This window comes from Cricetulus griseus, chromosome 3, assembly GCF_003668045.3.
Source record: "Cricetulus griseus strain 17A/GY chromosome 3, alternate assembly CriGri-PICRH-1.0, whole genome shotgun sequence".
Lineage (NCBI taxonomy): Eukaryota > Metazoa > Chordata > Mammalia > Rodentia > Cricetidae > Cricetulus > Cricetulus griseus.
This window is the reverse complement of record NC_048596.1, coordinates 117775946-117786248: the sequence shown is the minus strand read 5'-3', so window position 1 is coordinate 117786248 and position 10303 is coordinate 117775946. Positions and strand designations below refer to the sequence as shown.

At 50.0% G+C, this 10303-nt stretch overlaps 1 protein-coding gene across 1 annotated transcript; it reads left to right on the top strand.

Annotated features, from left to right (window-relative positions):
* The first annotated feature begins 1737 nt into the window (after positions 1-1737).
* On the top strand, positions 1738-3626 carry Mesp2 (mesoderm posterior bHLH transcription factor 2). The gene is made up of 2 exons (XM_027408306.2): positions 1738-2580; positions 3357-3626. Exons 1-2 carry the CDS (start codon positions 1738-1740, stop codon positions 3624-3626), a joined length of 1113 nt encoding a protein of 370 aa, XP_027264107.1.
* The last annotated feature ends 6677 nt before the right edge of the window (positions 3627-10303 follow it).

Here is a 10303-nt window from a genome sequence, read left to right as displayed (position 1 = left end):
CCAGGTGCTCTGGAAGAGCAGCCAGTGCTCTTAATCACTGTGCCATCTCTCCAGTCCCTCTTAAGCCTTCTTGTCACACTGACCTTGATTTACTGACTACTGATATTTTAAGTTATATTATCCTTCTGTTCAAAAGTCACAAAGGCCCTTGAGAATAAAACCCGACTCCTTTGCCTGGTTCCTGAAGTGCTGGCCCTCACACCACCACCCTAGCAGCACCCTGCCACCCCACCACCATGCCTTTCCCTTCTGGCGTGCTCTTCATGTCCCCTCTAATGCTCTTGGTTCAAGTCCCAGCTGTAACTGCTCTGTGGCCAAGGCCCAACTGTCCCAGGTGCTCCCATTTAGCCCTTTTCTGGCGATCATGCAGGACATGGCGCCTTGTTTAAACATGTAATTGTCCATGAGGAGAACCTGTACATCATAAGCTGTATTACCTCAGTTATTTCTCACAGCAGTCCTGGGAGAAGACGCCCTATTTCTTATTCCTATTTCACCCACCGGAAGAACAAGCTCAGATGGGTTAAGGACCCTGTGTAAAAGCAAATGAGTGCCCACAAATGCCTTGATATGTTAGTGCATGGGTTTTTATTGGTTTTAGTGTTTTGAGGCAGGGTCTCATGTAGCCCAGGCTGGCCTCAAACTTTCTATGTAACTTGGAGAATATTGCATGATACCACTATACCAGCGGTGCTGTTTCTATGTAACTTGGGATGGACTTGAACTCCTGATTCTCTTGCCTCTACCTCCCAAGTGCTTGCATTATAGTCATGAGCCCCTACCCTGGTGGCAGTATCTGGATTTTTGCTTTGGTTTTCTTTTCTAGGACAAGATCTTAGTGAGTAGTACAGGCTGACCTCAAACACTGCCCCCACCTCAGTGGTCTCCCAATTGCTAAATTACTGGTCTATGCCATCACAGCTGACTGTGTTAGTCCGGTCTTTATAAGTGCCAGGTGCAATTAAGGCCCATTGCAAGCACTTTCAGGATCATCCCTTGAGGGCCAGAAGGCTCAGAGGAATGAGATGACTTCGAGGCGACACAAGGCATAGTTGGCTTTGGCATTCACTTCCTTCTATCTCCACTTCCCATTCTTTTCCTCCAGGCTGCTGGGTTCCATTTTTAGGGGTAGAGATAGCTGTGGTCAATGAGATTACTTTCTTTCTTAGTGTTATCCAGCCAATCAGCAAAAAATGTGGGGTCTGAGGAAACCCCTAACATGTCCTGCCACTGTGGACAGATTCCTCTGAGCCAGTCCTATGCAGCATACCTGAAAGCACTGGGTAAAAGTTACTGGGAATAGCTCATCACAGGTTAATGATAAAGGGTGGCCATTCTCAAGTGGGCCAATGAGGCGCATGAGGGACAGCCAGGCACCCAGCAGCCCGTGGAACTGCCATCCACAGTGGCAGTGGGTTCCTGTGCACTCACCCCGCAGTAGCGGGGGCGGAGTGCGGGTGGGGGCACAGTGAGAAGCTTAGCAACTCCATCCAGATGCGAATTGTCCCTCCCACACTTCCCGGCAGCAGGGGCCTCAATTAGAGCCTTCGAGGGGTCAGAATCCACACCTCCGCAAATGGGCCCGCTTTCCCAGGGCCCCCCTGCCCAGACCTTCCCTGGGCTCTGTAGGCTTTGACACCTCTCTGCAACCTGGCAGGGGGCCACCTCACACCTTTGGTCCAGATAAAAGCTAGGGCCTGGAGGTGACCGGTCGAGCTTCCCAGAGTCACACCAGCCATGGCCCAGTCACCTCCTCCTCCTCCTCAGAGCCTCCCTGGCCTCGACCCCTGGGTCTTCTCCCAGGGATGGGGCTGGGCCCAGCACTCGGACTCCACGTCCCCGGCCTCATCCTCGGATTCCTCCGGATCGTGTCCCTGCTACATCACCCGCTGCCCCTCGCAGTCTGAGGGCCTGGCCCGCAGCGCGAGCAAACCCCAGGCCGCCGCGACAGCGCCACGACGTGCGAGGCCGGCGCCCGCAGGAGGACAGCGGCAGAGCGCCAGCGAGCGGGAGAAGCTGCGCATGCGCACGCTCGCCCGCGCGCTGCACGAGCTGCGCCGCTTCCTGCCGCCGTCTGTGGCGCCTGCTGGCCAGAGCCTGACCAAGATCGAGACGCTGCGTCTGGCCATCCGCTACATCGGACACCTGTCGGCCGTGCTGGGCCTCAGCGAGGACAGTCTGCGGCGCAGGCGCCAACGGAGTGCAGACACTGCGTCCTCGCACCGTTGCCCTCTGTGCCCCGATGGTGGTGGCCCCCCGCAGGCTCAGACGCTTGGCACTGGCTTGGGCTCAGCCATCAGTAGTGGGGTGTCCTGGGGGTCCCCGCCCGTTTGTCCCGGACCCCGAGTCTCACCTGAAAACCTTGGGAACAGGATCGCCAACGTAGATCCCTGGGTGACACCTCCTTATTGTCCCCAAATACAGTCACCCTTGAACCAATGCCTAGGGAGAGCCCCTGGCACCTCTCACTGGACACCGCCCCAAGCCTATTCTGGCATGCAGACATCTCCAGAGCCTAGGAACAAGACCGGACTCTGGTCACCATCCACTGCTCCTGCAGAGCTGACTGAAGTATACCAGGTAGGTCCCAGAGCCCCTGCCGCTTTCCCCAGGGAGGTCCCCAGGCTTCAGTCGGAAATAGAGTGGATACGTGGTCTCTAGTCTGTACAGGGTCTCCTACCTTTCAGGACCCAGGTTATCTAATGAAGGGGAGGATGGAAGGAGCCTTACTGACAGCTATAGGGGAAAAGACGAGGCCCTGGGAAGTTAAAGCCACTGCCACAGTTGCCATGGCTGCTGTGCAACAATCTCCACAGCCTGGGGAAGAGAGGATGGCCCTAGAATTTACAGAGGCCAGCCAGGGTGGAAGGGGCTGCACTGCCAGGAAATTCTAAGTTCAGTACAGGAGTGAGTGAGGCCCCTGGGGTATCGGCAGCACTTCCTGTATAGATTCTTCTGGAGTTGGTGACCTGTGTGTTTTCTTGGGTTTATTCATTCATAAATGTCTTGTGGTCCATAAAAGGTCATGTTAATGACTAAGTGTTACCGTGCCTACACCATTCTTTATACTTTACCTGTTTTGCTTATTCATCTCTGCTAATACAGCCCTATGCAGCATCAACACCCCCATTTTACAGGTGGGAAAACTGAGATGAAGAGACTTCTCATAGCTAGTGAGTAACAGAGCTAAGACTTGAAGGTTGGCATCGCATCTCTGGAACCAGGATTCTTGTTCTCTGTGCCCCAATGCACTGTTGGGGCCATCTAGCCACCACCAGCTACACTCTGGGGAAATAGGCAGGTTTGAAATCTCCCAGCAGTGGCCAGGGATCAAGCCCTTCTTGTTTCTCTTGCAGAGTCTTTCAGTGTCTCCAGAACCCTGCCTGTCCCTGGAAAGCCCACCCCTCCTGCACCGCCCTTCATGCCAGAGACTACAGCCTCAACCTCAGTGGGGCTGCTGGAGCCACAATGCAGAGGTACTCTCCAGCTCCAAAGACCAGGGTTCTAGCCCTGCCTCCCAGCTCCCTGTGGCCAGCCCCATCCCAACCTCAGGCCTGCAGCTCAGTGGCTACCCTGAACTTTGGCAGGAAGACCTGGAAGGACCCCCACTCAATATCTTCTACTAGCGGCCTTGCCTGCACCCTGTCAGAGTGGAGTCGGGGCTGATTGGGAGTGCCTTCATCTACCTCTGTAACATTCTGAGCTCTCCTTAGTCATGGATTTCTTTTCCCAGGTGATGCTCTTCATGGAAACTGTCTGGAACAGATAGATAGTAGGTACCTTCCCTGACTGGAGGGGGCTGTGGCAGTGCCCTCTCCATCTAGGTATCCTTCTAGAGCTGCAGCTCTCAACCTTCCCAGTGCTGCAACCCTTTAATATAAGCCCTCATGCTGTGGTGACCCCCAACCATAAAATCATTTTCATTGCCACTTCATAACTGTAATCTTGCTACTGTTATGAATCATAATGTAAATGTTTGTTTTTAATGTAAACAGCTACTTCATAGCTGTAATTTTGATACTATTATGAATCACAATGTAAGCATCTATGTTTTGAGATGGTGTTAGGTGACCCCTGTGAAAGGGTTGTTCAATCCCCAGGTTGAGAACCGCTGTTCTAAAGGCTCAAAGCCCTGTGGAGTCTAAGCTGCTCTCAGAGTGGGGTGGCCTAGGTCTGGGTGATAGATCACGTCCAAGCCCTGCTTGCTGGTGACAGCTGCCCAGAATCTTATATTCTTGCTTTATAATTAAAAAGAAAAACCAACAAAAATGTGTTTGCTTCTGATTTTTCTTTCATCAGCATACATTTTCTTTGCTCTTTTAAAAGGAAGTGTTTCTGTTGAGTAGGGGACAAACCTACCACTCCTCCCCTTCTGCGATCCAGACCTGCCAATGTTGACATGAGTTCCAGCTTATTAGTTTGACAGTGTTTGCTGTGCCTGGGTACAAGGGTCTTCAGTGATAGGTGGATGAACCTTCAGGATATAAATTAAAAAGGGAACAATAATCTTGGTTCATAGTTCTGGAGATTCTAGTCTAGATCAAGTTGCTGTTGACCTCATGAAGATAGAGATCATCACAAGAATTTATGGCAGGGCAGAGCACTCACTCCAGGAACCTAGAAGCAAAGAGAGGCAGCCGTAGGCCCTCTAGCAAGGCCTCACCATCCTGGGCACCAAGCCTTCAGCAAATGGACCTGTGAGGGCACATGAAAAACCTAAATCATAGCAAGGGACTTCAACATCAGTTCTAAGGGAACCCCATTCAACCTGATGTTCAGTGCCAATGGAAAATTATTTCCTAACAAATCAGGTAAATTATAGGAAGACCCATAATCAGTATCTAGATTCTAAATGCAAAATGTAAAGATGAGGATTGTATAGGGGCAAGGGGGGCATTTCATTGCCCAGTTACTAGACCATCAATCCCGCTGCTTGGATTTAGCCATCTTCAGTAAGCCTAACAGGCTCTTGGGGAAGGATGCGATGATCTACTCAATGATTTGAGTTGACTGAGGGAAAGCAGAGAGTTGAAGAGAGAATCTCAAAGGAGGCAAGATTAAGTGGAACCCTGTGAGTTTGTGATGAGGAATTCATCCTTCCTGGGTAGTAGGTTATAGAGGCTGAGAATAGAGGTGAAATGGGCAGGGGAGATCTTGGACCCTTTCACCATTTCATTAAAAAAAAAAAAAAAACCACTAGTGCTGGGGACATAGCTCAGTTGGTACAGTGCTTGCCTCACATGCAGAAGGCCCTGGGTTCAATACCCAATACTACATAAAACTGGGCATGGTGGTACACACCTGTAATCCCAGCACTGGGGCGATGAAGGCAGGATAATCATCCTCTGCCACATAGCAAGTTCAAGGCTATCATGGGATATATCAGACTGGGGATCAAAAACAAATCACAAAGCAGCATAGGTGGAGAAAGGGAAGTGAGGAAACTTGATTCCCTGTCCAGGATCTTGGCCATACCTAGGGCCTCCCATGTGTGGGGACCCTGGTCCTACATGGCAGTCCATTATCTGTTGACATACCCTTATGTTGACATACCCTTAGGCAAGTTACTCCCTTGTTGGCACAAGCTTCTGTGCTGCCAGCAGTTCCCAAATAAACACACTGAGGCTTATACTAATTACAAATGCTCAGCCAATAGCTCAGGCTTGTTACTAGGTGACTCTTACATCTAAATAAACCCATATTTCTTATCTATGCTTTGTCCCATGGCTTGATACCTTTTCTTAGTACTGCATGATCATCTTATTTCTCTCTGCCTCTGCTGGTGTCTCTGACTCCACCCTTCTTCCTCCCAGCATTCTCAGTTTGGCTCTGCCGCCTAAATTTATCCTGATCAGCTATTGGCCAGTCAGCTTCCTTATTAAACCAATCTCAGTGACATAATCACACAGTGTAAAGGAATATTCCACACTTTTGTCTCTGAGACTCAGTTTCCCCCTCTCTTTAAGGAAGAACTGGCTTAGGTGATTATTAGAGGTCTATTGTCTCTCTCTCTCTTTTTTTTTCTCATCTGTCAGAAGTGGAAGAAAGAACTGCGGTTGGAATGTAAAATGAGATTTAAAAGAATAAATAAAAAAGTGATTTAGTTCCAACTTCAGGGTCTGACAGTCCTTAAAGACTGTCACTAACCCTGGAAAGATGAGAAAGGTTTACAGCACACACACGTGTACGCACACAGGCACACACTCACACACAGGCCCCACTCACTTCAGGGCACACTACATTCTACTCTTCCTTGCTGAATAATTGTGGGTGAGCCGTGAAACTCCTTTGAGTCTGTTTCTGCAAATGTGCAGTGGAGATCAAAGTAGACCCCACCTGCCCTTCAGGGTTCCTATACTTGGCACATGATGGCTGCTCAAGAAATGTAGTAGCTGCGTAGGGTCACAGCACCTATGACCCAGTCAGGTGACTCCCAAACTCAATTGGGTACTGAGCCATCTGGGCACAGCGTCCCACTTAGAGAGGGACTTTGAAGTCCAGACAGGATTGGACACAATAGTTCTTCCTTGCACCTTCACTTTCCAATTGAATAAAGAGATCTAGGAAGAAAAGCAACTTTCCATAGCTCCCAGCTAGGTGTAGGCATCATGCCCCTGACTCCAGTCTGCTGCTCCCTCCTCCCCTAGAGGACACAGGTCTTGGTGCCTGTGTCGCTAGATCTAGCCCCAAGGCAGAACCAGACAAGCGCCTAAGCTTCCTATGATTCAGACTTGCCTAGGATGATCTCCCAAAGGGACAGAGATCATCGCTGCTACAGTCCCAGCACGAGGCCCACAGGGTGGTGGGGAGAATACCTACCTACCAACTGCAACAGGAAATGAGCATCCTCTAGAGTTTGGCAGCCTCAGTCCCCAGCTCCCTTCCATGTGTTCCTTGAAGGCCACAACCTATGGGGACCATGCACCTCAATCAACCCAACCAATCACCTGGCTGGAGTTTCCTGGAAGGCTAGATAGCCTGATGCTTCTGGAATAACAAAAGCCAGCTCAAGTAACCCTGCCTCTTTTTGCCTCCTAGAAGCAGGCAGGCTCAACCCTGCCTCTCAAAGCTGTAACTCCTCCCTATACCCCCACCCATCCGTTGTCTTTGAGTCTCATGCAGACTGTCATGAGCTACATCTTTATTTTGTTTGTTTGTTTGTTTTCAAGACAGGGTTTCTCTATAGCTTTGGAGTCTGTCCTGGCACTCACTCTGTAGACCAGGCTGGCCTCGAACTCACAGAGATCTCTCTGCCTCTGCCTCCCAAGTGCTGGGACTAAAGGCATGCGCCACCACGCCCAGCATGAGCTACATCTTAAAGCAGTGAGAATGGTGATGTTGGTGCCAGTTAGGAGGCCTGGGGACCCTTTTAGCATTGCCTGAGTACTCACCCAAGAATTCTAATGGCCCTGTGTGAGGCTTGGAGGAGTGGGAATTCTTGGTTCAGAATCAAGGCTGCAGTAAAGATTAACTGAGCTTGGTTCACCTTTCATCTTCAGATGCTATTCTGTGGTCACTGGGACTGCAGCTGCCTACTGGAAGCATCCTCATCCCCGCTGGCAATGAGGAGTCCATCCGTTTGCAGGCAGAGACGGGAAAGGCAGTTGGCAGCCTGCATTCTAGCTGGTTTCTGCTCTAGAACTCTAAGTTCCGGTGGGCAGGCTTTTGGTCTGGGTATCTTGACTGCATCTCAGGACACTGGCATCTTCCAGCCACACAGAGCCTTGTGAATGCCAGCATTTTAAGGAGACAGAGAACAGGAGTTTGTAAATGTGGATGTCACAGACTCTGGCTCAGCTCCAAGTAAAGAATAGGTTATCACTAACTGGTGACAATTAGAGTCAGAGGCCAGCGCCCATGCCAGAGTCATGACTTAAGCTCTCAGGCTTCAGCTACCTTAACTGTAATACTGAGATGGGTGTGGCTGTGTAGCTCCACAGTGCAGCACAAGCACTAGGTTTGATCCACAGCACTGAAAAACTCAAATTAAAAAAACAAAACGCTGAGATTAAGATAGTCTACAATCATTTAGCATCAGCTAAGAAAGAGAGAATGCTGGTAGATTTCTCTCTGGTAAGCCAATTCTCCCCTGTGATATCCACAGGGACCCAAAATAGTGAGACCGACCCCTCCCCCAGCTGAATGCCAGAAGGTCAAGTGCCAGCCATGGCTGCTGGGTACTGGCGACAGGAAGGGTTGGTGCAGAGTGAAGGAGTCCAGACATTTAATCTAGGGCAGCCCAGGGAGCCCCGGCAGGGCCCCTCACCAAGGCTGGCCACAGGATCTTGCCCCTCCTCACGCTTTGATGTGCAGATAGAAAGGGAGAAGTTGGTAGCTTTCCCACCCCAGTACCTAATCACCCCCTTCTCACTTGGGAAGGAGGGCTGCTTGGAGACAGATGAGGCTAGGGGATGATGGTACTTGCTATGTAGTTAAGAATGACCTTGAACTCCTGTTCCTCCTGCCCCTGTGTCTAAAAGTCAACCCAAAACCTCAGTTGATTGTGTCTGTTGCTCAGGCTTGACGACTGACTTCAGAGTCCTTGTAAGGTAGAGAACAACCAAGGAAGACACTCATGGTGGACTTCTGGCCTCCACACATGTGAACACACATGTGCACACACATGTACACACACCCATACAAAAATAACAAAGAAGATGATAGCCGGGGTGTGTCTGATGCCACATGCATTTAATTCCAGTACTCAGGAAGCAGAGGCAGGCAGATTTCTGTGAGTTCAATGCCAGCCTGGTCTATAATCGGAGGCCATCCAGGGCTACAAATTAATTAATTAATTTTTCAAAAATATTCCCATTGGGAAGTAACGTTTGTGGGTAATAATTGATGCCCCAAGGTTCCCTGTAGCTGCCAGTCACCTCCTTTTTTCCTTAGAGATCATCTGGCCAGGCCTGGTAGGGCTAAGGCTGCGTGAGCTTCCTACAGCCTGGCTCTGTCACTGTTTTTGCTGAAAAGAGCTGACTCTTCACTTGGGACTCCACAGTAACAAAAGAATAAAGGCCTGATAGCCCTGCCTGCCTTCTCCACCTTTCTCCTTTTTCTTACAGCTATGAGACCAGGGGCTCGGTCAGTAAAATAGTTGCCACACAAACGAGAGGACCACAGTTCAGCGACTCAGCACTGTGTATAACGCTAGTCACAGTGGTGGGAACCAGTAATCCCAGCTCTGGGAGTGGGAGATGGGAGGGTCTGTGAGGCTTATAGGCGAGCTCTGGGTTTCGTAAGGGACTCTGTCTCACAAAAAATAAATAAGACAGCAGAGGTGGCGCATGCCTTTTATTCCAGCCCCCAGGAGGACAGAGGCAGGCAGATCTCTGTGAGTTCTAAGGCAGTCTGGTCTACAGAGAATAGCCACAGCTGTTATACAGAGAAGCCTTGTCTCAAAAAAAAAAAAAAAAAAAAAAAAAAACTAAATAAATAGGTGGATAGTGATAGGGGAAGACCACCTCTGGCCTTCACACACATCTGCACACACACAAGGATGTGTACATGCAGATATGCCATACCAAGATACAAATAAAAGAGTTAGGGGACAGAGAGATGGCTCAGGGTCCTTGTAAACCTGGTGATGTGCGTGTGATCCCTGGAACCCAAGTAAAGGTGGAAGGAGAGAACCAACTCCACAATGTTGTCCTCTGACCCCCACATGAGTGCCATGGCATGTGAGTGAATGAACTGTGCCCCTGGGTACACTAGTCACTCAAACATCTGCCTCAAAATGGGGAGTGTCGGAACTATCTCATCTCTCTTCAAGGCTGGAAGATCAGTGAGTATCAGAGGCATCTTACCCTCGGCTTTTTACAATGTCCATCCCATTCCCAACCCCTAAGAAGGCACAAAAGTATCCAGTCACAGCTCTAACCCTGCAGTCACAGGCAATCAGCCCACAAGGGATCAGACCTTACTTACATAGGCCAGCATGTTCCTCTCAAGCACAAAGGACTTCTGGGATCATCTTGAACTAGAAGAAGCAATGATCCTCGTACCATACCTAGACTAAGACTACTTAATTATGAATGGCTCCCTCCTGCCTGCTGCCCCAATTCTTTTAATTTGTTTACTCCTGAAGCTTGTGACAGAGATGGACTTGGGAGGCACTGACCTCCTTTATCTGTACTCCCCACCGTGCTTATTATGCCTCTCTCTCTCTCTCTCTCTCTCTCTCTCTCTCTCTCTCTCTCTCTCAATCTCTCTCCTCCTCCTCCTTCCTCCTCCCCTCCCTCCCTCCCTCCCTCCCTCCCTCCCTCCCTCTCTCCCTCCTTAAATAGGATTTCCCTAGGCAGTC

Bases quoted from the DNA above. Each gene is read 5' to 3' on its own strand.
- Mesp2 (XM_027408306.2), top strand. From the start codon at position 1,738: ATGGCCCAGTCACCTCCTCCTCCTCCTCAGAGCCTCCCTGGCCTCGAC. The intron at 2,581-3,356 runs GTAGGTCCCAGA...TTTCTCTTGCAG, and splicing joins AGCTGACTGAAGTATACCAG to AGTCTTTCAGTGTCTCCAGA.